This window comes from Cheilinus undulatus, linkage group 24 (genome assembly GCF_018320785.1).
Source record: "Cheilinus undulatus linkage group 24, ASM1832078v1, whole genome shotgun sequence".
NCBI classification, from domain to species: domain Eukaryota; kingdom Metazoa; phylum Chordata; class Actinopteri; order Labriformes; family Labridae; genus Cheilinus; species Cheilinus undulatus.
This window is the reverse complement of record NC_054888.1, coordinates 2,658,983-2,686,812: the sequence shown is the minus strand read 5'-3', so window position 1 is coordinate 2,686,812 and position 27,830 is coordinate 2,658,983. Positions and strand designations below refer to the sequence as shown.

At 41.7% G+C, this 27,830-nt stretch overlaps 1 protein-coding gene across 1 annotated transcript in view; it reads right to left on the bottom strand.

The window, feature by feature from the left end:
• Positions 1-303: 303 nt before the first annotated feature.
• The window catches only part of nhsl1a (NHS-like 1a), a 30,631-nt gene continuing 3,104 nt past the window's right edge, over positions 304-27,830 (bottom strand). Inside the window, exons 2-11 of the mRNA XM_041782363.1 lie at positions 15,820-15,930; positions 14,406-14,539; positions 13,504-13,738; positions 13,211-13,342; positions 11,499-11,890; positions 10,245-11,178; positions 9,292-10,190; positions 6,870-9,210; positions 5,547-5,634; positions 304-1,959 (exon numbers count right to left, since the gene is read on the bottom strand). Coding sequence (XP_041638297.1) covers positions 1,320-1,959; positions 5,547-5,634; positions 6,870-9,210; positions 9,292-10,190; positions 10,245-11,178; positions 11,499-11,890; positions 13,211-13,342; positions 13,504-13,738; positions 14,406-14,539; positions 15,820-15,930 — 5,906 coding nt within the window. The 3' untranslated portion in view covers positions 304-1,319. The remainder of the gene's footprint in view (positions 1,960-5,546; positions 5,635-6,869; positions 9,211-9,291; positions 10,191-10,244; positions 11,179-11,498; positions 11,891-13,210; positions 13,343-13,503; positions 13,739-14,405; positions 14,540-15,819; positions 15,931-27,830) is intronic.

Sequence of the window (27,830 nt, the reverse complement as noted above, 5' to 3'; positions counted from 1 at the left end):
GTGTGTGTGATAGAATGTTGGGATTCTCTTAGTGAGATCGAAGCAAATGTCTCCTGGAGAACAGCATAGCAACAACAGGCAGAGCTAACGTGATTGGTCCATCCTCTACCTGTTTCTTACTGGTTGGTTTATAAAGTAGCCAGGGGCAGAAATATGATTTAAGCACACAGGGAAAGTTTCGTACGCCACAAAGAAAGTTAAGTTTCGTACACCACAAAGACAGTTTTGTCTGCCATAAAGAAAGTTACGTTTTGGATCCCACACAGAAAGTTTTGTACGCCACAAAGAAAGTTAAGTTTTGTACACCATGAAAAACTTAGAGAAAGTTTATTGTTATACACTATAGGGGTAATGTTTTGTATGCCGCAGAGAAAGTTACGTTTTGCAACCAGAGTTTCGTATGCCACAGGGAAAATTTTGAATGCCACAGAGCATTTGTACGACATAGGGAAAGCTTCAGACACCACAGAAAAAGTTTTGAGAGAAATTCAAGCTTTGTATTCCAGAGGGAACGTTTACATGCCGCAGAGAAAGTTTCATTCGACATGGAAAAAGGTCCGTTTGCCATACATAAAGATCAGTTTTCTAAGCCGCATGTTAAGTTTCGTACACCACATCGAAAGCTTGGTACACACAGGGGAAAATCAGTGTCAGGTTCACAAACAAGCAGAATTGACCTGAATGGGAGAAGCTATTTGAACGTGACTGCAGGAAATTTGAGCTAGCAACTAAAAATCTGAGAGCAAGCAGACCTTTAGAGGAAAGTCTAGGCACTGGGAGGCAGTCAAAGCACAGGGGCAGGTCAAATGGAAAGTCAGAAATGCTAAAATGTGCTCTTGAGTTTTGCATGAGAGTTCAAAAATATAGCCAAATAAACATTATATTACTGAATTTAAAACAATCTCATGTACTTTAAGTAAGAAAAAGAATATAAATGCATTTCCAGTATCGTGCATTAGTATAAAAAGACAATCTTATCAAGCAAAGACAAACATGGTAGAAAAGTACCGTAGTTCGACATTAGGTACGTTAAGTTGAGGTTTTTGGGGCTCAAGAAAGCATGAGGATAACTCTACATGTCCCTTCCAGGCTTCTGTAGTTGGGTGTTGCTACTAGAGGCACGCCCTTTATTCAACAGTGTGGTGTGCTTCTTTACATTCAATTCATCAGCTTCAAGTCGGTCCAATCAGGTTCAGGTCACTGCGGCAGTGTTTGCCATGTTTCTGATGAAGATCTCGCTCAGGAGAGATTTACTGAATTCAAGGCTGGAACACGGCTGGATCCAAACAGCAGGATGATCTTTAGAGTGTTTCAGTCCATCAGGAAGTCTCCACCAGCTGCTGACGAGGTTCTCCTTCATTCCTGGGGGACTCCATAAAAACCTCATCATCCTCCTCCTCCTCCTCCTCACTCTCTTCTTCATAGATGGCCGTCATGGGGGCGGCATAGAGACGACTGCGAGCAGAAAAGCGTCGGCTGGAGGAGCACGGAGGGGTGCGGGAGCGAGGACGTAGGGAGGAGGAGGACAGGAAGAAGAAAGGCGAGGAGGCGGGGTTAAGAAGAAGGTGATTCTGACTCCAGGTGAACATCATAGACAGACTGACTGAGGACGTTGGCAACACGGGGACGTCCACGGTCAGATGGGTGTTTATATCACATGACTTGGCGTTTGGGTCGTCTGGTGGAGGCGGCGGCGGTGGCAGAGGCAGCGACGCAGCGACGACGCGAAGACGCTCGACAGCTGAGAGTCGAGACGACAGCTCAGAGCGGCTCCCCTTCCTCAGCAGGAGGGCCTTGAAGCTCTCACTCCTCGCTGACCTCTGACCTCTGAGGGATGAAGGGCGAGCCGGACGAGGGATGGGGTCCGTGGGGGAGACAGGAGGAGAGGAGGAAGAAGAAGAGGAGATACGATGTCTGTCGTCTTCTGGAGCCTTTCTACCCAGCATCTTTCTTTTAGACCTGAAGAAGAGAAAAACAGCACAAATATAAACCGTGTAATTGTACAAGAACATCCTGTAAAGGTGCAGGATTTTACCTGAGGCCATTTAAAGCTAAACTATGTGGTAAAACCATCTCAATGAAGCTGCTCCTTTAAAACACAGAGCTTTTCACTCCCCTTTAACAGAGCCCGCCCACTTTTACTACTGGACAAAAATGGAGGGAAAACTCCCTGACTTCATCCTTCTGCCTTTGATGATGTCATCCTCTGAAGCTTTATGAGCTCATTAGTGCCCGCCCACTTTTTCTGCTTTCTTTCTGGAAGTAAAAATCACGTACGAAAAAAAAGGCAAAGCTACAAGACTATGTGCAGGTCAGTGACAGCGATAATTTCTTTTTAAAAATAGATGTATTACGTGTTCTTGCATACAGAATTTTTTCAAATTAATTTTTTAAAATGTTTACATTGAGTTTTGAAAGTTTTTGTGACTTCAACATTTTAAAACTATCAGGTGTCACAACAGTAAATTTGTGAAAATAAATATTTCTGTTTCATTGATTTTTAATAAAATCGTTGGCAGTTTTCCCTGAAACTGTCCATGAAACCTCACATAGTTTTTTTTTTTTTTGTTTTGTTTTTTTGTGGGCATCTTCCGTATTTCATAAACAATTTAGAATCGAGTGTTAAGGTACAATGCTTAACAAATTTATCAGACCACCTGTCATATTTGTCTCAGAGACCATCCAGCATCATGAAGTGCTTTAATACGGACCTCACCTTTTTATACCCAAATCTGAGCCGGCTCACTGGGCTTCTCTGAGAAGTCAGAAATGAATCAAGCATAACATTCAACCACTAAAACTCATTTTTCTCTTCAGGAATGCAAGCAAATAACTATAATTTGACATATTAATCAAGAAATATTAATGTGCTTTACTATTTTTTCATTTTTTTTTTTTAAATTAGTAAATTTGAAAATTCATGGATAACAATAATTATTTTATTTTAGCATTAAAAATATCATTTGGGTTAAAGAGCTTCTACATATTGGTGTATTAACCATTGCAGAAACATAAATGAATTTGGTAATTACCAATGCTGTTAATTTAGGGCAGCTGTGGCATAAACCTTACCTTTGAGTGGTGGTCTAATAAATTTGTTAAGCATTGTACATAGTGTTAAATTTTTCACTTAAAGAAAAATAATTTGATAAATAAATGCATGAACTCTATAGCTACTGCCGTCAAAATTAGCAAACTTGTTTCCTTTATAAATGAACATTTTACCTGATGGAAACACCTCACATTTTAAAATAACTGCGTACTAGTTTGAGATCATTTAAACCAACTACCATGTAAAGGCTAAACATCTGACACTGCACAGTCCTGGATGAAAAGTGGATTTTCTAGCTTAGTTTTTTCCTCATTAACAACATTATGATATGTATTTTCCTTTATTTGGCAGTGACATTAAAAAAAAAACTTAACTAAACTAAAAACAGTTGGCCAGAGGAGGTTTTCAGAGTTTGGAACCTTTAACTTAAGTCTTTTTAACATTTTGGTATGAATGTTAATATTCGTAAATATTCTTTCCTTTATGGTTGCGCAAACTGACTTACTGGTATTTATTTATTTATTCTTTTACCATGAAGGAACTACATCTCCAACAACCTACTGGGATTCATTTAATTCATTGTTAATGATCTGGACCTTACACTTTATTGTAGTGTTTATATTTTAAAGGATAATGTTATAATATCCTAGTTAGCATATATTTTGCTTCATGCTGTGGCCTCAGTAGACATTTTCATGATTACAGCAAACCCCACCAATCAGACGTCACTGTTACACTCGAAGATTGGGGGTAATGTAGTAGTTTTGGCTATGATCATGAATAAAATGTGTTTTTCTTTAAAAAGTGATTTGATTTTAAGATCTTTAGTCTTCTACAGCAGTATTGTTTCGACCTTTTGGCTTCTAACTAGACACTAGCTGGGTTTCCGTTACAGTTTTTTTATAAGCGATATTTCTTAAATTTTGACTAAGTACAATTGCGCTTTGAATGGGTTTCGCAGTTCTCTTAAAATCTCATCTCGAATGACTTTGATGTAGTGAAGCTGGATGCGTAAAACTTGTTGGTATGGTTATAATTACAGAAGCAGCTGCTTTGATAATTTTGAACAAAAGACGAAGGCAATGTGTGATAGTTCAGAGGCAAAAACCGTATGTATGGCAAAAGCCACGTATAAGGGTATGAGTATGATGTTAAGAAAAGTCTCCGTATCCTCTTCTGTCCACACGTACCGCCAATGTTGTCTGGGAGTGAACCGGTCATGTGACACCGTGCGTTACGTCGTGACTTGGGAATTATGGAAAAAGTGTTTCCATGGCACTTTTGCAATATATTTCTATATTGAAATGTGTGATAAACTTCCTCATGAGAGCGTAAAAACTTTTTAGCAATATTTGCGAGGTTTTTCCAAAATTCTGGTGTTTCTGTTACCAGTTTTTTATTGTGCTATTTAGATTTTGCGCATTTCTAGGGTAATGGAAACGCAGCTGCTAACTTCTTTCCATAATTCAGCGGTGGTTGTTTTTACTTGATAACACGATGTTTTATCTGCTTCTGTCTTAACATTCAAGACACTTTCACAGATATAATAATGGTGGTATTAGTTAATTGTATTCATATGATCTCAGTGATGCCCAAATACCAGGAAGTAAAAACCAGCTATTTGGAAAAAATGGGAATAGAGCAAAGTCTGTAAATTAAAGGTCTGAGTTGACCTGTATGCTGCAATTATCAGAAAATCTCTACATATATTGAGTACGATCCCTAGATTTTTTCAATCTGGTTTGAAATACTAAACCTTCAATATTCATGATCAAAATCCTGTTGGGTGGCGTTAACACTGAAGACAGCTGAGCATGTTCTCTGTGGATTTCTACGTGGAACGGAACAATTGCAAATCAGGAAGCTAGCTGAGGAAGGAGGAAGCACAACAAACACAGCCATGGCAATGATGGCCATCATGAACTATAAAGATAGGTGGATGTCAGAAATGGAGGACCAACTTCTTGATTTTTGGCGACAACACAAGTGCTTTTCCAGCTGGACTTAAATCACTACCACAGTGGACGTAGCAGGAAGGTAACAGTTAGCCACATATAGAAAATTGGACTGGATTTATTAATTTATTTATTGTATGCGAAGCACAGCTATAACTTGGGTTAGAAGACTTTCAGCAAAACCACTGGACTACCAACCACCAAAGTGTGAAAAGAGGGAAGTCAGGACAGCACAAGAAAGGGAATTAAAAAAATTCTGCTTTAAGGTAAGAGGGAAGATAAATCTACTACAGATGAAGAAATAGATGTCTGAATCACTGGGTTAGTCTACAAAGATCAGACTACCATGGGTTAACATCTAACCTCTGTCTACTACAATACCACAGTTTTTACCTGCAGCTTAAACCTGCCTATCACGGCATTCACGCTGTGCCTTCCCATACTGCACTGCTCCACGTAGAGAGAGGAAAGAATCACAGACACATGAGGATGTGGCGTAAGACGTAAATGTGTGAACAGTTTGTGTTTTGTGTCTGTACCTGTGGATGACAGCGAACAGATCGTCCGTGGTTCGTGGTCGACTGGAGGCGAACATCTGATCTGCTGAAACTCTCACAAATACGTCAGCTGAAACGACAAACAGTAGGTTTACTGTTTCTTTCTGCTTAACTGTCGCAAAGTCACATTAACAGTGAAATAAAGAGATCTATCCTCACTGAAGCCAGAAGCTTGTAGAGCAACTGGTTAAGTCTCAGGGCATTGGAGTCAGTCTTTACAACACAAACAGAGAAAAGCAGAAACAGAATTGTAAGCTCTTAATCAGCAGCTCTCTGACTGAATGGGGTCACATATTGCAGCTTGCATTACAGCTGAAAGTGTTGCCTTCTCTCAAAGCTTGTTGGAGCTGTAAGATCTGTCAGTTTAGGCCAAAAGAGACTAACACTACATCAGGAAATTCATCATGGGTGCATGACAGTTGTCATGATCCAAGGAATTTAAATTTTGATGTGATAGCAGTGAAAAACAAACCATGCTAATGTAGATTTTGATGCTGTGAGAACAAAATTAGAAGTCCTAGACTCCCAGTATTGAGAGCTGATTTTAATTGCTAAAAATTGCTGGCAAACTCCTGCTCACTGTCTGAATAATTGTTGACAACATTGGGACAAGTGGTTGTAACTGGCGAGGAGCTCTTAGCCAGTTCCGACCTCTTGTCAACACCCTGAATTGGGGTTTATATCCCCATGTTAGACATACACTGCTGAATTCTGGGTGCACAGGGGCCGACAGCATGCGCCATTGCCCACTGGAAGTGTTCCCGAAGCGGCCCAGCTGGAGACTCAAGATCATAGGAGTTCAAGCTTTTCTGGTGTTGACTTGCCAAGGCAGTGATTTGTTTCAGAGTGTACTTTTTGGACAGAGTGGCATTCCCAGTATCTGAACATGAGCACTAAAGTCTGAGTCTTCTGGTCCTTGTTCCTCCTAGTCTTACTAACCTCTTGTGAGGCCTGGACATTGACTGATGACCAGAGGCGCCAGATGCATTCCTTTCTGGCCCCAACTGTGCAGCCCATGTGGACCTTTATCCAAGCTGGGGCCCATATAGGTTTTGTATAGGTTGTAATCACATGGGCATGGAAGTTGGGGCCACCATGGAACCTATGAACAGACCCATTTGGAAACCTCATGCACACAACCCTTTCTGGCTCTTATGGACATTCATGGACATCTAAATATTCCATTTTCAGGCACCCAAAATGCCATAATGTAAAGAAATAGCCAAACTGCAACAGAATTTTACCCTTTTCAGCTGAAAGTGTTGTGTGAACATGGAAAAGAGCAGTTTTAATCAGCCAACTCACCATCTGCGGGTTGTCCATCCTCAGTCACCTTAGCTCCCTCACTGAACGCCTCCTTCTTTACGTCCACCACTGATTCTTCTATGCAAAGTTCTGGAAGTGAGAGCTCCCCCTTCAGGCTGTCAGTGGACAGTGCACCTCTGAGGGGGAAATTATTATGACCAGTCTGGGGACAGGAGGCCTCAAAGTCACTGTTGACTCTATCACAATCTTCTGTCATTCTCGTCGACGGTCTTTTTTGCATCATTCTGTTTTTAGGCGCATCACGCTCGTCTCCGGACGATGAGGATGATGAAGTCGACGATGAGGATGAAGATGATGATGATGACGATGAGGGAGAAGGCTCCATTGCCGATGACATGATCAGGAGCTGCCTGCCTGTCCTTCTCTTCCTCCTCTTTCTTGTTTTGTCTTTTTTCCTCATAGTTGATGGCATCATCTTCATCCCACCCTCCTCCTCCCTCTCATTTTCATCTTCATCTTCAGCCAGCGAGGACCTCATCATCCTCCGGTGACAGGATTTTTCATTATGGAGTCTGGTCCTGATAAGGGCAGCATGGGGGTCAGTCAGTCCGTGTACTGTTGAATTCTCTGAGGTGCTACAAGTGTCCAAGGTTCCTCGTGTTCCTAAGGAATTACAATTCTCCAGAGGACTTGTCCCATTATTCATGGTGTTAGGAGAAAGCTTGCTCGAGGGTACAGCAGGACCCGGGACCCCTGACGGACCATAGTTCCCATAGATCCCCATAGTCCCACAGCTGCTTCCGGTCTGCATGGTGCCCCAACCTCCCGAGGGCCCATTTAACATCTTTCCAGCCATCACAGTTTCCATATTGCCAGATGTTTTCTGTCTGTCTGTCTGTGACAGAGCAGAGATCTCGGAGTAGCCTTGAGTCCCTGAGGGGCTTCTGGGTCTGTTTTTAGATGAACGTATGGGTTTGGTTGTTTTGGGTGAAGTCATTGTCAGATCAGGCTTCTTGGGTAAAATCAAAGGTTTCTGTCTCTGAGGGGAGCTGACTGGTGAGTGAGACGGCGTTGAGTCCAAAGGCCAATCAGAGACTGCGCATTGAGGTGAAGAAGTCTGTGCCACTGACTTCTCCGGTGATGAGGTCTTGTTCACACTACAGGTGGTTTTGTATGAGTTTGAAGTTGTGTTGGTGGAATCAGTGGGAGGCTGTGATTGGTTGTTGAGTCCAGAGTTGAGTGCTCTATCACCCAGTCCTTTCCTGGCCTCAGGGGACGCCATCAGACTCAGAATGCAGAGATCGGGCTTCTTCGGCAGGATTGGCTTCTCGGGGGATCGGAGCTTCTTTGGGCTGTGAATCCTGTGGTTCTGTTTTAAATCACTGGAGTCTCCATCAGGTACAGTGTGATTCTGCATATCTGGATTCTTCTTGTTGTTTATCATTTCATCATTTCTGGTCTCAGACAGTCGTGTTTGGCTTCCTCTAGGTCTTGTTCCAGAGAGAGTCCAGTATGATGACTCTGTTTTCCAGGCTTCTTCAGTGTGCCCTTGTCTTTTTGCAGGTTCAGGCTTCTCAGCATCTTGTAAAATTCTTCCTGGTACCTCTTGCTGCAAAGCTTTGTGCTTGATTTTTAGGTCATGGAAGTTTTCATCAGCGCCGTTTGGCATTTTGACCCAGGGACCATCAGGACTGGAGACATGATTGTTCGATGGTAAAACATACATCTCTGCATCTCCCTTCTTTTGTTCTTGAAAAAATATTTCTTGAGGAATTCCACCATTGGACAGCTCCATTCCAGAGCTTCTCTGAGGATTAGTATGAGATGACTTTGGTGTCTTTGCCTTGGTGTGTGTTAGATTGTAGTAATCCTGGTCTGGTTTGTGTCCTGGTCTCTTTGCATCAAGGTTTGCTGAATTCTCAAGGCTGGCGTCATCCTTAAGAGGACCTGTGATCTCGGCTTCATTGCTGCCTTGATAACAGATACCTTTTTGTGCTCTAGGTCCTGTTCCTTCAGAGACTGCACGGCCGGGGTCAGAGATCAGGTTAGGTTTAGGATTAGGGGAAATGTTAGATTTAGGTTCAGGGAAAAGGTTAAGTTTGGGATAAAGGATAGGATTAGGGTTTTGTTCAGGTGAAATGTTAGGTTTAGGTTCAGGGATATGGTTATGTTTAGGGTCAGGGAGAAGATTAGGATTAGGCTTAGAAATAAGGCTAGGTTTAGGAATAGGGGAAAGGTTAAGTTTAGAGTCAGGGATAAGATTAGTATCAGGGAAAAAGTTAGGTTTGGGGTCAGGTTTAGGGTTGGGGTTAAGATCAGCATGAGCCTGCACTGCACTATCTGGTTGAGCTTCTTGACTTTGTTGAAGAATGCTGCTGCTGTTAGCATTGTTAGCATCCGCTGACACTATTTCAGTCTGACTTTGGAGTCTTGCATCATCAGAAACAGCATTGGCTATCATGGCCTCAGTAAGTGGGCCCTCCTGGCTCTTGACTGAACGAAGCTTGATGCCCTGCAAGGCTTGGGTCGTGACAAGGGGACAGGGAGGTGTGGACACCCTGGCAAACCGACTTGGAGACTTACTGACGTCCCGCAGGAAGAGAGGACATGAAGGGGACGTTGGTGGAGGAGGCAGAGGAGGAGGAGGTGGTGGTTGGGGATGGGGAGCATCAGCATTTGGCAACATTGGGGTTTCTGACCTATCAGGAGGTGGAGTACACGGACGGGGAGGTTGGGGGGTTGAGGTTGTGGGGGAATTGTTGCATGATGCCATGGATGCTCGCACAACATGATGGGAGCTCTGCCTGACTGCGTAGGAGTACGGAGGAGGAGGTGGACGAGAGAATAGATGGGGAAGAGGAGGTGGAGGAGGAGGCGGGGGAGGCGGAGGAGGTAGAGATGAAGGTGGAGGGGAAGGAGCAGCGGAGAGTTTGGTGAAAGACGGAGGAGCTGGAGGAGGAGACTCATGATTGGGGGAGTAGAAGACTGACTGAGAAGGAAGAGGAGGAGGAGCAGGTGGAGCAGGGAGGATCGGGTGTTCTGAGGATGTGTAAGAAGACAGAGAAGAAGTGGAGGAGAATGAAGAGGACAGGGAGGAGATGAGGGATGATTTGCGCTCTGGGATTGGTGGTTTTGGTCGCCCTTCTCCTTGAGATCTTGTCCTGGGCAGGGAGGAGGGCAGAGGGGAAGGCAAGGGACGTGTAGCAGAGAGCGGGGAAGTCGGGGAGTGGAAGAAAGCCCCGGAGCCAGCTGCAAGAGGCGAGGATGGAGAAAGTGGAGAGGACACAGGAGTTCCAGGAGTAGGGGTGTTGGACTGACTGGAGTATCCACTGGAGGGAGAAGCCAGACGATGCAGCCCGGCTACTGAAGGAGCAGCAGGCTGGGAGTTAAGGGTCTGCACCTCCTCCTCTGAGCCACCAGTAAAATCATGAGCACTGGACTGGCTGGAACTTGGCAGCACCTGCTCACAGGGAGCATACTCAGTGGAGGGTGCAGTCTGCAGATGTGGGATTAAAGGTTCAAAAGTAGTGACGGTCCCACAGTTGAGTCCACTCTGGCGTCTTTTGGTGTTGCTCCGAGGCACCCACGGATCATGGAAGGTCTGAGGAGATGAAGGTGGTGTTGGCTTGGGGCTCCTCTCAAGGCGGGGACTGCAGTGGGACCGAGGAGGTTTCATACGAACAGGGCGCCGCCTTAGAGAGTCTGAGCGCAGAGGAGGAGCAGGTGGACGCTTGGTTTTACGAAGGGAGATGCTACGGGTGGAGGTGCGTGAGCATGAGGAGGAGGTGCTAGACTTCCTTTTGTCCCGATTCAGAGAGGGAGAGGAGGGTATTTTCTCAGAACACACTGAGTTGCTGTCAACTTGAGAGGGAGTAGAGCGACCAGAGGAGAGCAGAGGATCACAGCTCCAACCTTCCCCCGAAACACACCTCATTTCATGGGTGAGGCTGTTCCAGTCAACCCTGCTCTGCCCACTTTGGATGCTGGAGCTTGGGGAGAGGGCCTGATAGTTCCACGTGCCTTCATTGTAGGAGCATTCAGAGTCGAGCTGGGCTGACACGTCATCCAGAGTCTGGTAACTAAACTGAGACTCCGAGTTTGTGATTGAGGGCGAGGAGGACAGATACTGAGAGGAAGAACTGAGATGAGCAGCCTCATTCAGCGGGGTCTCACTCGGGTAGGACCACTCAGATTTCAGGATGCGTTTTGGGGTTCCTGGGAGGGAGGAGGAAAGGGGTGAAGAGGGAAACGAAGAGGAAGAGGAGGAAGAAGGAGACTGGGGGATGACTCTGGCAGCTGGATCGTATGGCAGCAGAGGCTGGAGGTCACTGGGGAAACCCTGGAACTCCTGTGACTGAAGACAAACAGAAAGGAGAGAGTGAGGTTTTCTATCTTTGTTTTGGGCCAGCTTATTTTAAGCAAAGATACTTGTGTTCTGCGGAAAAGATAAGTGCTCAGCGATGACCCTAGACCCAGATAAATCCTTGCCTTCGCAAGTCAACTGTGCCACCCAATGAGCTGCAAGAAGAACACTTCGCCAGGGTTGTCAAGAGGGAAAATATATTCAAAATATATTTTTTTGATTAGGGTGTGGTCTAGCTGAATCTTTAAGTGTGTACATCTGGATTTTACTGCTTGTAGATTTGTGACAGTTCTTTTTAAACTGACCTGGCTGCAGGATGAAGAAGCACTGAGTGTCCTGTAGGGGACGCTGTTACAGCTGATCTGGGAGTTCAGAGAGGAGTTGGTGGACAGACGTGGGAGGCTGTGAAACTCTGAAGAGGAGCCACAGGAGGAGCTGTGGTCTTGCAGTGAACTAGAGCGAGGTGAGGAGGTCAGGGCGGCCATGAGGCTCGACATCCCCTCTCCTTTAGGGGCTCGGATCCTTCTCCCCAATGAGTACCCCCTCTCCTTGGCCTCTTGCCTCTCCCTCTCCTCCGCCTCCTCCACCTCCTCCACCTCTTCCTTTCTTTTCTTCTCCCAGTGTGCAGAGGAGCAGGAGGAGGCAGGTCGACCCACGGTGGAGAACTGGCCAGGAAGACCCGCTGAAATTGAAGAGTCTGGGGATGCTGAAGACGGAAGCAGAGGCAGAATATATGAGACAGGACAGAAGGGAGTCCTGTCATGGCTGTTCAAGACTGGGTACATGTTGGTGGTGTGGTGACACTCCAGTTTGTGCAATCCGAGCTTTCATGTGCAGAGTAAAGGCCTTTGCACACTGGGTCTAATAATTCCATCGGAATTTTTTGTACGTTAAAAAGGAAAATCATGCTCATGTTGCCCTAATCAAGATTGCACTCCGAAGCCGAAATTTTCATCCTTTTTTTTTTTTCTCTCCCACTCCCGAAACCTCACTTCAAACACCGTAGTTTGCAGGAGTAATGTGGATATCAGCTATGGAAATACAACAGATAACGACGTACGTTTGTAAGCTACTCACAGCTCATAACAGAAGCTGGGTTTCCATTACACTTGGAAACGCGCAAAATCAAAATAGTGCAATAAAAAACTGGTAATGGAAACACTTGAATTTCGAAAAAATCCTGAAATATCGTTAAAAAGTTTTTACGCTTTCATGAGGAGTTTTTCAGACGTTTCATTATAGAAACATATTGCAAAAGTGTAATGGAAACACTTTTTCCACATTTACAAGTCACGGGACGTGACGTACAGTGTCACATGACCAGTCTCTCTGAGACAAGATGGACAGAAGAAGAAGAGGCGAGACTTTGACATCATACTTCTACCCTTATACGTGGCTTTTGCTATACATACGGACTTTACCTCTGAACTATCATTCGTTGCCTTCGTCTTTTTTTCAAAATTATCAAGGCAACCGCTGTGGATGTAACCAAAACCGTACCAACACGCAACAGGTTTTGGGCGTCAAGCTTCCCTGCAGCAGATTCACGCGAGATGAGATTTTACCAATCCCTTCCATGGAAACGCATTCAAAGCGCAATTGTACTTAATCAAAATTTAAGAAATATTGCTTTTATTTTACGAAAAACTGTAATGGAAACCCAGCTAGAGATAGAATTAAAAAGTTGCTCTCCATCTCTCCAATGTGGATCAGCGCTATGAGGCACGAATGGATGCTGAATGAAGCTTTCTGTCAGGATGGATCCGACAGGATTTTAAAGGAGTGACGAAGATACAGACTTGCAGTACGAAACTATTTGGCACATTCTACAAATTTTCACAGTGAAGAAAAATAAAAACGCATCAGATCCAGTGTGCACGGTCCAAGTCCATGATGTTTTTTCAGACTTCGGATCCAAAAACACAGCCGTTACAGGCACCACGCACCCAGTCTAAAATAGCTTTAAAAAAACGGGATGAGAGGAGGATGAAGTGATTTGATTGGAGGGAAATTTTACCCTTTCTTAGGCTGGCACCTTCAGGTATTCCAGTAACTGTCTTTCGCCGCCCCAGGTTACGAGGTCGTCGAGGTACCGAGTCAGTGTTGCCAGCGGTTCTTCGAAAACTTGCCTGGCGATCAAAACTCTCCCCTGAAGTGAGAACATGGATAAAAACACAGAAACAAAAGGGAATGTTTGAGTGATGTACAGCCTTTGGCTGAAGCTAAACCTCAAATTTACCTCTAACACAGAAAGTTGAAGTAAAATCCCATTTCAGACTCCAAAGCCAGGTCCTAATTTGAGTGACTGACCTGTTATGTTTATAGGGACAATATCCGCTCTGATAGCCTCTGCCTGCTGTCTCATCTTCTCCTCCGGGGTCGGGAGCCGAGACGTCAGCTCAATCTCCATGTCCACCGTCGGCTCGTAGGCCGGGGCAAAGACGTCCCAAGAGGAGGTGCCGTGGACGGGGTTTAGGACCAGTGGAGTCATGGGCCTCGTGTTGTTCAAGATGAACCTCTCGTCTTCATCTGAGAAAACCGAGGACTGAAAACATGCAGAGAAAGTTAGTGTTGTCTGCTCCAGAGTCTGACGGAACTGAATTTAAAGCTGTAGTCAGATTTAACCACAATAGCCACAATAAAAAACAACTACTGGTAATCTCCAGGTTCATCCTAAGAGAGGGGAAACTGCTCTACCTTTAGGGGTCGAGTTTTACCCAGCTAAACACAGTTTAACTGAACAAATCATGCTAGGTGGATTCTGACAGCTGCTAAATTAACTTAGCCTGCAGAGTCAAATTAAAGCCCATCATGACATTTTAGGATATTTTTGTTTTGTATTTGATCAGATCATTTGGTCTCATGTTGCGCCCGGTTTTATTGGATCATGTCCGATCTTATTGTACCTTATTTTATTATCGTTTCTAGGTTAATGAAAGGTGATGGGGATTGTTAGTCAACTTCTTCCTAGTCTACTTTGGTCTAAATCTACCTGTGTTTACCTTTCTCCTCCAATCAGAACACTTGAGACAATCTGCAAAGCAAGACTGAGAGAACAAGTCCACAAAGGTGGACTTCTGAGAGGAGATGAAGGAAGAGAAAGAACCAGAAACATGAGCTGACAAACGTCTGAGGGGGTTAACACCGTGACAGATCATTAAAGCAGAGTCGGCGCTCTGCTGCAGCTTCATGAATATTCATCAGTCACCCACCAGCTTCCTGCTTTTGTCCCTCCACCGTCTGCGGCTCGTGCTGCCCTCTGATTGGTCGAGCCCTGAGGAGGATGGGCTCTGTGGTCGGGGCTGGCAGCTGCCGGGTCCAACATGCTGACTCAGCCCGTTACATGCTGCACAATGAGACGGTAATGATGATTACAGAGCTGATAAATAACCGATAAATGATCCAATAACCAATCAGTGACTTCAGTATCTTAGACTATGAGAGCTGGATTAAAGTCCTGATTCTGGTGTTGGAGTTTCACTGCAGGGAATCATCCAATCAGCCATAAAGGTGTGATTTTATGATGCTGACCCTCTAATGGATCAGTTAATCGAGGATTAATAGAGCCTGATCGATAGATCAGAGATGACAGGAGGGTCTTTGTCTGTGAAATGAGGCGGGGGGCGCCATGGCACTGCAGCTGCTCTGATGCAGTCTGCAGTGTCTGTGTGCTGCAGCAGTCTGCCCTCTTAGCGCTCAATGAGAGCTAAAATCACCAAAATAAAAGCCTGAAAAGTCACAGCACTGATCAATGAAAGGCTGATTTAAGCAGCAGCAGAGGCTGCAGGGGAAGCACACCCAAAGAGGATTAATTAAAGGAGAGCTTCCTGATAGACTAGAGATACTCCTTATGCAGAATTATAAACATAGAGACATGAATAATATTAGATTATAGTGAACAAAGTCAATGCTGGCTGAGCTGATGCTTAGGAGAAATGTTTGCATTTAAGGACATAAAGGGTTATATATATATATATATATATAGATGTATTTTCATGTGTCATTTTTCTTGATTAATGTTTTTTTATATTCTGTAGCATGGTTTGGCCAATCTTCAGTCTGGACCGTTTTTATGAACAATAAGACAAACCTTTCAAGTCTTTGTGTGAATGTTCACAATAATTCAAGAATGAAATAATTATAATTTGGGTCCAACATCACTGATATGTCAGACCTTGTTGGCACATTATAACATGGATGCACAGAGGAATACCTTTAATCTCAGAATTCTGACTTTGATCTCAGAATTCTTTGATCTCAGAATTCTGACTTTGATCTCAGAATTCTTTGATCTCAGAATTCTTTGTTCTAAGAATTTTGACTTGATATCAGAATTCTGACTTTGATCTCAGAGTTCTGGCTTTGATCACAGAATCCTGGCTTCGATCTCAGAATTCTGACTTGATCTCAGAATCCTGGCTTTGATCTCAGAATTCTCTGAATTTAATCTTTGAAATGGAAAAGATGTTCTATCACAAACATGTTTGGTGGCGCTGATTCTTCTCTATACGTTTGATTGCTATACCGCTGGTTACCATGGGGGCAGTATTGATGGATTTAAATCAGCAGATTAATCTAGATCAGCTCTCTTTGAGGTATGTTTACATTTATTTGTTGACCTCTGACCTTGCAGATTGTCAGCGCTGCCCGATCGTCTTTTCCCGGGGATGAAGACCAGGCCCTGCTGGGGATTGTGGGTAGTGTAGTGAACCGACCACTTCCTGTCCCCGTCCCCTGCTGCAGAGAGAGAGGGGGAGAGAGAAAGGGTTTAATCTTGTTTCAGCAGATTCATTCAGACTCACAAAGAGAGAGAATGGGTGATGATGAGTGTTGCAGCTCTCAGCACTCCTCAAGGTCACCTCAGACTCAGAGCAGAGCGCCGTATTTAACGGACAGATGGAGAGATGGCCAAATTTTCCTCATTTCACAAAAATGCTGTAATTGTTAGGAAGATTTAGACTCTTATAGAGGATGCTTTAGTCCATTTATCACCCACAGACACCAGGAGACATTCAGGTTAAAGAATACGTTAAACAAGCAATCGTTTAATACTGGGATCCTTTTTAATGCCACGTTTGTTAGATGTCACCTCTGTTATTCCTACGATCAATGATATTAAAAGTATTAAGGCATTAAGAAAATAACCTCTGTTTTCTAGAATAAGAGCACAGAAGAAGACAGGTTAATGTCTTTCACAACGTCTAAACTACAAAAATACATCTTTAGCAGTTTGGTTCCAAACACTGCCAATGTTTTTGTACAATTAAAATGTGCAAGTTTGCCCATTAATTTTAGCAGTCAAAATTAAGAAATATCCAACATTTGTTCCCCCAAGCTTTTTATTTCTGATGCCATGGTGACAATAAAAACACATCTGCAGTCATAATCAACCAAAGGAGAGAGCAGTGTCTAAAATGTGCAATTATGTTTGCAACGTTTGGACAAGATTAAAACACTGAAAACATTTGGATAACATTTTCAACCAAAAAAAGAGCAAAGGTTCTGTCTAAATTACAAGAAAAACTCGCAATATTTCTACCTGGAAGATAGAGAAGGCACTGCTGAAATTAAACAACAACACTGGCGACATTGAGACAATATTTTGACACTGTACAATTACTATGACAACATTTCAGCCTAAATAGAGAGAACAAACTATACCAAAAATGTTGGCAACATTGTGACAATGTTGTTACCAAGGTGGCCAATAAGTCTGTCGAAATTGCAGTACAACCTTGGAAAAGTTTGGCTGATTAACATAAACAAGGCACTATTTAAATTGCAAAAAACGTTGGCAACATTTGGGCAACATTCTGGTAAAATTGTAAAGAAAATGTGGAGCCATTTGAGTTGCATTTCCAGCCAAAGCTGAAGAATGAACTGTCTTAAATGAGCAAAAATATTGGCAACATTTTGACTGAATTTTCAACCAACAGAAAGAGCAGGAACCATATAAATTGCACAACATAACTGACAACATTTCAACTGAAAGCAATAAAACAATTTACTCTCTGAATTGTAAAAAAATAAATAAATAAATAAATTGAATTTAATTTCCCCACATTTTTGCCCAAAAGAGAGAGAAGGCGCTGTTGAAATTGTATACAAAAATATAACAGCCAAAGGAGCGAGACTGAACGGACTAAACTGCCCAATATCTTTGATAACTTCTCACCAACATTAACGTGAGACAACAAACTGTCTGAATTAAAAAATATTTATTTTATGATTATATATGACACACCTGTGATTTTCTGGAGTCTTTGTGCCTAATGTTCACAATGATTCAAGGATGAAATGATAAGACTTTAGGGGTCAATGTCATCGAGATGTCAGACCTTGTTGGCACATTATTACACAGCTGCACGGAGGAATTCTGTCAAAACTGGCACAACATACACAAGAGTTCAGTCTCATTTCAACAGATGAGGATAAGGGCCACTAAATTCTGGCTTTGATCTCAAAATTCAGACTTTAATCACAGAATCCTGACTTCCATCTCAGAATTCTGGCTTTGATCTCAGAATTCAGACTTTAATCTCAGAATCCTGACTTCCATCTCAGAATCCTGACTTCCATCTCAGAATTCTGGCTTTGATCTCAGAATTCTGACTTTGATCTCAGAGTTCTGGCTTTGATCTCAAAATTCTGACTTTGATCTCACAATTTTGACTTTAATCTCAAAATTCTGACTTTAATCTCTGAATTCTGACTTTGATCTCAGAATTCTGACTTTGATCGTTAGATACTAAAAAAAACAGTTTTGAACACAACAGTGAGAAAGTCATTTTTAATACTGCAGAAAAACATTGGCAACATTTAGACAAGGGAGTATGTTCTATCCACTTGCCCAAATGTTTCCAACAAATTTGCATAATTTAGTTAATGAACAAGAGTTTGCCTGAAATCTTTGATTATTCAAATCAACAAATTACAAAATATTCAGTGTCTAGGAAGTGAAAAAGTTGCAGAGGCAATTTTAACCAAAACTGCCAGAAGGTGTTTACACTGCAAGAAAACGATAATAAAATATTGACCAAAAAAAAAAAAAAAAACAGAAGAAGAAGCACTGAAAAACTGCACATGAAAACAGTCAACATTTGGAGAATATTTTTAACGAAGAGCTGGAGAATGATTATTTGGAGTCTAGGACTCCTGTTTGAGTTGAAACAGCAATGATGTTTGACTGTTTGAAAGTGCTGGTATGAAAGTGGCCAGAGGAGACAGCAGCCAATCAGATAGGAGTAATTCATTTAAACTCTTTGGTCCTGTTGTCGTCAGATTTAATCCTGAACTAATTCAGTCAGTTTAATCAATTTAATTCACTTCATTAATCCCTTAACGTCTAAATTTGAGTGAAAGCGTCAGACAAAAACACATCAGGCATGCACAGAGCTCTGAGCTGTGAAAGAGAAGCTCATCAATAAGCAATGATGAGTGATCAATAAATCAGCCAATCAGCATCCATGAACAATCACATTAATCATTGATATCACTGCACAGAGAGAATATAAAACCACTTTAATGACTCATGTTTTCTCTTTGTCTTACAGGTTCGATCCAGGTGTGAAAGCAGCAGAAGCTCATTGATTATTGGTGCAATATTTGCAGCAACGCCCTGTTTTTATTGCAGGTTTTTGAGCAATTTTATGATCGATGATGGTTAAACAGTAACGAACGTGAAAGCACATCTTGGCAAATCTTCTGGTACTTTTTGCAAGCATGTTGCCTTGGAGGATAGTCCTGGAGTCCTGGAAGTGTTTTTAAGTGTCCATAAGAAGTAATCAAGGTCTTATGTGAGGTTTCCATGACCCTCAAGGAGATACCTTGGTGATGAAGAATCAAACCACGCATAGTGAGTCCACCTGTGTCCTTGAATTGGTGCCAAGGGTGCTTGAGAGGCAACAGCGACCTACCAAGAGGCCTGTATGGTCCTGGAAGAGTTCAGGGGTGGCCCTCAAGCTCTATGGAAAGTTTCCAGGTGTCTTTGAGACCAGAAGCTCAAGCGGGGTCCTCCAGGAGCTCAAAATGCACCTTGAAAAGACACCAGACTACTTTTAAGAAGCCTTGAATTCTCCTTGAGAAATTTCCAGGGTCATTCATGAGGCTAAAGAAGCTTTAAAGGAAGTACTTGGGGTCACTGAAGGGGCCTTGAGAAGAATTAACAGCCTTTGCAGAAGTTAAAATAGGGTATTCCTTGAAAAGGGTAGACATATTCAAGAAGCCTTGAATGCTCCTTGAGAAAGTATGAGGAATGGGGAATTTAAGCAAGCCTTGGAGGAAGTCCTTGGGGTCGTTCAATTAGCCTTGAGAAGAAGAATAAGCAACCTTTGCAGAAGCTGAAATGGTCCTTGAATGATCCCAGGACTCCTTAGATAAGCTGTCTTCTTTGGTTTTCTTTAGAAATGGTTCTGGAAGGGTTCTCCAGAGGTCTCTGGGGGTCACATGATATTCAAGGGTGGCACTCAAGCTCTATGAAAAGTTTCCAGGAGTCTTTGAGACCAGAAGGTCAAGCTTGGTCCTACAGAAGCCCCAAATGGTTCTTGGAAACATTCCAGAAGTCTTTGAAGATAACTTGAACTTTTGGTCCATCCTAAAGAGGCCCCAGGGTCCTCTAGGGGCCCAAAGAATTCTGTGGGACCTTGGAAAGAAACCAGGCATATCTAGGAAGCCTTGAATGTTCCCTGAGGAAGCTCAAGGGTCCCATGTCAGGTACTGGGAATGCTAAGAAAGCCGTAAAGGAAGTCCTTTCGGCGTCATTTAAGGATCCTTGAGAAGAATGAGCAGTTTTTGCAGAAGCTGAAATGGTCCTTGAAAATGGACCAACAGTTCAACTTGTCTTCAGTAAGGCTCCAGGATCCTCCAGGGGTCTGAAACATTCCCTGAAACATGTACACTGATCCTTGAATGCTCCTTGACAAAGTTCCAGGATCCTTTATGAGGTCCTGGAAATACAACGTAAGCCTTGAAGGAAGTCCTTGGGGTCAGTGAAGCCTGGACAGAATCAGTGACCTCTGCACCAGTGGAAATGAGCCTTAGAAAAATTCCAGGACTTCTTGAAAAAGCTGTTTGTATTGTTGCTATGGTTACCTGCCTTTACACACACCTGGAGCTCTGATGTAGACAGGTGCTGCAGCTGTGCCAGCCAATCAGAGCGCATCATTTAATGAGGTCAACTTCTCTCTCCCTCTCTCTCGCTCTCTCTCTCTCTCTCTGTAGTGAGTGATGGTCGCTCGCCCAGCTGCTCAGATGTAAATCATCAGAAACATAATCACAGACTCACCTCTGCTCCTGTTCAGGTATTTGAGGACTGATTTGATGGCCGCTCCGATCAGCACCATGACGACGCCACAGTCACACTGACACAGAGAGAGACGGCGGCGGCGAGGCTGCAGCAGATGGAGCAGCAGCACTAATGCAGCTCCTCTCGCTGCAACGCCGCTCTCCTCCCACTCCTCTTCCTCTCTCTCTCTCTCTCTCTCCTCCCACCTCCCTCTCTTTATCTTGCTCGCCCCTCTCTCCCTCTCTCTTTCTTTGAGACACACGCCACGCTGGCAGGAAGCCAGCCCACGTGGTCGTCCTTCATGTGTGTCACCAGGTGATGAAGGTTACCCCCAAACACTGCAGCACCACAGAGACCAGAGGATGAAGGGATGAAGAAAGAGAATAATAACTGAGACTGAGCGCGCTCATCCTCCAGTCTCTTTGTTCTCCACTTTCTATCAGAGAGGACGCCTAACCACGGCGAGGACATTCCAGACCCTCGCCATAGCAGCCACTCGCCTGGTTTAATACAGGAAAGGTCCTGGAGTCATTGCGGTCCTTCCATAGATCTTTAAGAAGAATAGAAACAACGTGAGAAGGTCCCTAAGGTCCTGGAAGGGAGACTGTTCCCTTGGAGGGTCTAGTCTGGTGCAGTAGTCGTAGAAGAAACGCTGACCCCTCAGAGTCCTTTATACTTCTGTTTCTGTGTATTTAGTCCTTTTGATCAGTAGGAGTCATTAACTTCAATAATAACACCAAAATTTATGACCAACCAATCAGAGACAAGGCTGTGGCAACAGAGATTGTGGGTAATGAAGTATCGTTGGCCAAGAGTCCATAGAGGAAATGACATCATCTAAGGCAGTCTTTGGAATTCTACAGTGGATAAAATCAAACTCTGGCTTTAGTTACTCTCAACATCAAACTCTGGCTTTAGTTACTCTTTAAATCTAACTCCGGCTTAAGCTACTCTTTAACCGAACTCTGGCTTTAGTTACTCTCTACATCAAACTCTGGCTTTAGTTACTCTCTAAATCAAACTCTGGCTTTAGTTACTCTCTAAATCAAACTCTGGCTTTAGTTACTCTTTAAATCTAACTCCGGCTTAAGCTACTCTTTAACCGAACTCTGGCTTTAGTTACTCTCTAAATCAAACTCTGGCTTTAGTTACTCTCTAAATCAAACTCTGGCTTTAGTTACTCTCTAAATCAAACTCTGACTTTAGTTACTCTTTAAATCAATCTCTGGCTTTAGTTACTCTCTAAATCAAACTCTGGCTTTAGTTACTCTCTAAATCAAACTCTGGCTTTAGTTACTCTCTAAATCAAACTCTGACTTTAGTTACTCTCTAAATCAAACTCTGGCTTTAGTTACTCTCTAAATCAAACTCTGGCTTTAGTTACTCTCTAAATCAAACTCTGGCTTTAGTTACTCTCTAAATCAAACTCTGGCTTTAGTTACTCTCTAAATCAAACTCTGACTTTAGTTACTCTCTAAATCAAACTCTGGCTTTAGTTACTCTCTAAATCAAACTCTGGCTTTAGTTACTCTCTAAATCAAACTCTGGCTTTAGTTACTCTCTAAATCAAACTCTGGTTTTAGTTACTCTCTAAATCAAACTCCGGCTTAAGCTACTCTTTAACCGAACTCTGGCTTTAGTTACTCTCTACATCAAACTCTGGCTTTAGTTACTCCTTAAATCAAACTCTGGCTTTAGTTACTCTCTAAATCAAACTCTGACTTTAGTTACTCTCTACATCAAACTCTGGCTTAAGTTACTCTCTACATCAAACTCTGGCTTAAGTTACTCTCTACATCAAACTCTGGCTTAAGTTACTCTCTACATCAAACTCTGGCTTTAATTACTCTCTACATCAAACTCTGGCTTTAGTTACTCTCTAAATCAAACTCTGGCTTTAGTTACTCTCTACATCAAACTCTGGCTTTTCTTACTCTCTACGTCAAACTCTGGCTTTAGTTACTCTGTAAATCAAACTCTGGCTTTAGTTACTCTCTACATCAAACTCTGGCTTTTCTTACTCTCTACGTCAAACTCTGGCTTTAGTTACTCTTTAAATCAAACTCCGGCTTTAGCTACTCTTTAACCGAACTCTGGCTTTAGTTACTCTCTAAATCAAACTCTGGCTTTACTTACTCTCTAAATCAAACTCTGGTTTTAGTTACTCTCTAAATCAAACTCCGGCTTTAGCTACTCTTTAACCGAACTCTGGCTTTAGTTACTCTCTACATCAAACTCTGGCTTTAGTTACTCTCTAAATCAAACTCTGGCTTTAGTTACTCTCTAAATCAAACTCTGGCTTTACTTACTCTCTAAATCAAACTCTGGCTTTAGTTACTCTCTAAATCAAACTCTGGCTTTACTTACTCTCTACATCAAACTCTGGCTTAAGTTACTCTCTACATCAAACTCTGGCTTAAGTTACTCTCTACATCAAACTCTGGCTTAAGTTACTCTCTACATCAAACTCTGGCTTTAATTACTCTCTACATCAAACTCTGGCTTTAGTTACTCTCTAAATCAAACTCTGGCTTTAGTTACTCTCTACGTCAAACTCTGGCTTTTCTTACTCTCTACGTCAAACTCTGGCTTTAGTTACTCTGTAAATCAAACTCTGGCTTTAGTTACTCTCAACATCGAACTCTGGCTTTAGTTACTCTTTAAATCTAACTCCGGCTTAAGCTACTCTTTAACCGAACTCTGGCTTTAGTTACTCTCTACATCAAACTCTGGCTTTAGTTACTCTCTAAATCAAACTCTGGCTTTAGTTACTCTCTAAATCAAACTCTGGCTTTAGTTACTCTCTAAATCAAACTCTGACTTTAGTTACTCTCTAAATCAAACTCTGGCTTTAGTTACTCTCTAAATCAAACTCTGGCTTTAGTTACTCTCTAAATCAAACTCTGGCTTTAGTTACTCTCTAAATCAAACTCTGGCTTTAGTTACTCTCTAAATCAAACTCTGACTTTAGTTACTCTTTAAATCAATCTCTGGCTTTAGTTACTCTCTAAATCAAACTCTGGCTTTAGTTACTCTCTAAATCAAACTCTGGCTTTAGTTACTCTCTAAATCAAACTCTGGCTTTAGTTACTCTCTAAATCAAACTCTGACTTTAGTTACTCTCTAAATCAAACTCTGGCTTTAGTTACTCTCTAAATCAAACTCTGGCTTTAGTTACTCTCTAAATCAAACTCTGGCTTTAGTTACTCTCTAAATCAAACTCTGACTTTAGTTACTCTCTAAATCAAACTCTGGCTTTAGTTACTCTCTAAATCAAACTCTGGTTTTAGTTACTCTCTAAATCAAACTCCGGCTTAAGCTACTCTTTAACCGAACTCTGGCTTTAGTTACTCTCTAAATCAAACTCCGGCTTTAGCTACTCTTTAACCGAACTCTGGCTTTAGTTACTCTCTAAATCAAACTCTGGCTTTAGTTACTCTCTAAATCAAACTCTGGCTTTAGTTACTCTCTACATCAAACTCTGGCTTTAGTTACTCTCTAAATCAAACTCTGGCTTTAGTTACTCTCTACATCAAACTCTGGCTTTTCTTACTCTCTACGTCAAACTCTGGCTTTAGTTACTCTGTAAATCAAACTCTGGCTTTAGTTACTCTTTAAATCAAACTCTGGCTTTAGTTACTCTCTAAATCAAACTCTGGCTTTAGTTACTCTCTAAATCAAACTCTGGCTTTACTTACTCTCTAAATCAAACTCTGGCTTTAGTTACTCTCTACATCAAACTCTGGCTTAAGTTACTCTCTACATCAAACTCTGGCTTAAGTTACTCTCTACATCAAACTCTGGCTTTAATTACTCTCTACATCAAACTCTGGCTTTAGTTACTCTCTAAATCAAACTCTGGCTTTAGTTACTCTCTACATCAAACTCTGGCTTTTCTTACTCTCTACGTCAAACTCTGGCTTTAGTTACTCTGTAAATCAAACTCTGGCTTTAGTTACTCTCTACATCAAACTCTGGCTTTTCTTACTCTCTCCGTCAAACTCTGGCTTTAGTTACTCTTTAAATCAAACTCCGGCTTTAGCTACTCTTTAACCGAACTCTGGCTTTAGTTACTCTCTAAATCAAACTCTGGCTTTACTTACTCTCTAAATCAAACTCTGGCTTTAGTTACTCTCTAAATCAAACTCTGGTTTTAGTTACTCTCTAAATCAAACTCCGGCTTTAGCTACTCTTTAACCGTACTCTGGCTTTAGTTACTCTCTAAATCAAACTCTGGTTTTAGTTACTCTCTAAATCAAACTCTGGCTTTACTTACTCTCTAAATCAAACTCTGGCTTTTCTTACTCTCTAAATCAAACTCTGGCTTTAGTTACTCTCTAAATCAAACTCTGGCTTTAGTTACTCTTTAAATCAAACTCTGGCTTTAGTTACTCTCTAAATCAAACTCTGGCTTTACTCTCTAAATCAAACTCTGGCTTTAGTTACTCTATAAATCAAACTCTGGCTTTAGTTACTCTTTAAAATCAAACTCTGGCTTTAGTTACTCTCTAAATCAAACTCTGGCTTTACTCTCTAAATCAAACTCTGGCTTTAGTTACTCTCTAAATCAAACTCTGGCTTTAGTTACTCTTTAAATCAAACTCTGGCTTTAGTTACTCTCTAAATCAAACTCTGGCTTTACTTACTCTCTAAATCAAACTCTGGCTTTACTTACTCTCTAAATCAAACTCTGGCTTTAGTTACTCTCTAAATCAAACTCTGGCTTTAGTTACTCTTTAACTCAAACTCTGGCTTTAGTTACTCTCTAAATCAAACTCTGGCTTTACTTACTCTCTACATCAAACTCTGGCTTTACTTACTCTCTAAATCAAACTCTGGCTTTAGTTACTCTCTAAATCAAACTCTGGTTTTAGTTACTCTCTAAATCAAACTCTGGCTTTACTTACTCTCTAAATCAAACTCTGGCTTTTCTTACTCTCTAAATCAAACTCTGGCTTTAGTTACTCTCTAAATCAAACTCTGGCTTTAGTTACTCTCTAAATCAAACTCTGGCTTTAGTTACTCTCTAAATCAAACTCTGGCTTTAGTTACTCTCTAAATCAAACTCTGGCTTTACTTACTCTCTAAATCAAACTCTGGCTTTAGTTACTCTCTAAATCAAACTCTGGCTTTAGTTACTCTTTAAATCAAACTCTGGCTTTAGTTACTCTCCACATCAAACTCTGGCTTTAGTTACCCTCTAAATCAAACTCTGGCTTTAGTTACTCTTTAAATCAAACTCTGGCTTTAGTTACTCTCCACATCAAACTCTGGCTTTAGTTACTCTCTAAATCAAACTCTGGCTTTAGTTACTCTCTAAATCAAACTCTGGCTTTAGTTACTCTCTACATTAAACTCTGGCTTTACTTATTCTCTACGTCAAACTCTGGCTTTAGTTACTCTCTACATTAAACTCTGGCTTTACTTACTCTCTACATCAAACTCTGGCTTTACTTATTCTCTACGTCAAACTCTGGCCTAGTTACTCTCTACATTAAACTCTGGCTTTAGTTACTCTCTAAATCAAACTCTGGCTTTACTTACTCTCTAAATCAAACTCTGGCTTTAGTTACTCTCTAAATCAAACTCTGGCTTTACTTACTCTCTAAATCAAACTCTGGCTTTAGTTACTCTCTAAATCAAACTCTGGCTTTAGTTACTCTTTAAATCAAACTCTGGCTTTAGTTACTCTCTAAATCAAACTCTGGCTTTACTTACTCTCTAAATCAAACTCTGGCTTTACTTACTCTCTAAATCAAACTCTGGCTTTAGTTACTCTCTAAATCAAACTCTGGCTTTAGTTACTCTTTAAATCAAACTCTGGCTTTAGTTACTCTCTAAATCAAACTCTGGCTTTACTTACTCTCTAAATCAAACTCTGGCTTTACTTACTCTCTAAATCAAACTCTGGCTTTAGTTACTCTCTAAATCAAACTCTGGTTTTAGTTACTCTCTAAATCAAACTCTGGCTTTACTTACTCTCTAAATCAAACTCTGGCTTTTCTTACTCTCTAAATCAAACTCTGGCTTTAGTTACTCTCTAAATCAAACTCTGGCTTTAGTTACTCTTTAAATCAAACTCTGGCTTTAGTTACTCTCTAAATCAAACTCTGGCTTTACTTACTCTCTAAATCAAACTCTGGCTTTACTTACTCTCTAAATCAAACTCTGACTTTAGTTACTCTCTAAATCAAACTCTGGCTTTAGTTACTCTTTAAATCAAACTCTGGCTTTAGTTACTCTCCACATCAAACTCTGGCTTTAGTTACTCTCTAAATCAAACTCTGGCTTTAGTTACTCTTTAAATCAAACTCTGGCTTTAGTTACTCTCCACATCAAACTCTGGCTTTAGTTACTCTCTAAATCAAACTCTGGCTTTAGTTACTCTCTAAATCAAACTCTGGCTTTAGTTACTCTCTACATTAAACTCTGGCTTTACTTATTCTCTACGTCAAACTCTGGCTTTAGTTACTCTCTACATTAAACTCTGGCTTTACTTACTCTCTACATCAAACTCTGGCTTTACTTATTCTCTACGTCAAACTCTGGCCTAGTTACTCTCTACATTAAACTCTGGCTTTAGTTACTCTCTAAATCAAACTCTGGCTTTAGTTACTCTCTAAATCAAACTCTGGCTTTAGTTACTCTCTACATCAAACTCTGGCTTTAGTTACTCTGTAAACATTTCTGAAACTTCTCAGTTTCAAAGATGTAAATAAAAACAATGATTGTCAAATCTCATAAATCCATATTTGTTTCACAACAGAACATAAAAATCACATCAGATGTTGACACTGAAACATCTGAAGGATGACAAACGTCAGCTCTTTTTGAATTTGATGTCAAAAAAGTGTGGACGGCGCCATGCTTTCCATCCTTCTAACAAACATTCTCTGATGTTTGATGCATTGTCTGCCAGGAGCCTGCCACATGTCAGGATGAATTTGAGATTATTTTTGGTCATATTAATGGTAACTTTAGATTAAATCAGAATTATGTACTCCAAGTCCAGCTGAAGTTGATTCTTCGGTCAAAAAGGCCCAAAGTCGTGGCAAAGGTTTCCTAACTTTCCTTTTACTTCCACATTATTGGACGTTGATGTAGTTTGAGGATAAACTGGGACAGTTCCAGTTTGTAAGTGTGCCAGCGATCTGGGCCAGTGGAGCAGCTAATTACTTCTGTCTTCATTCCTGACGGCCTGTCCGTCCATCCGTCTGTCTGTCGTCACTTCCCCACTGTTTTAATTAATTTCATTAATGGGACAGTAAGTAGGCCACGCTATCATAGAGACACTGTTTTTATAAAGAGATGTTCAACAGAGATCTGAGCGACAGAAGAGGCTGTTACTCTGATG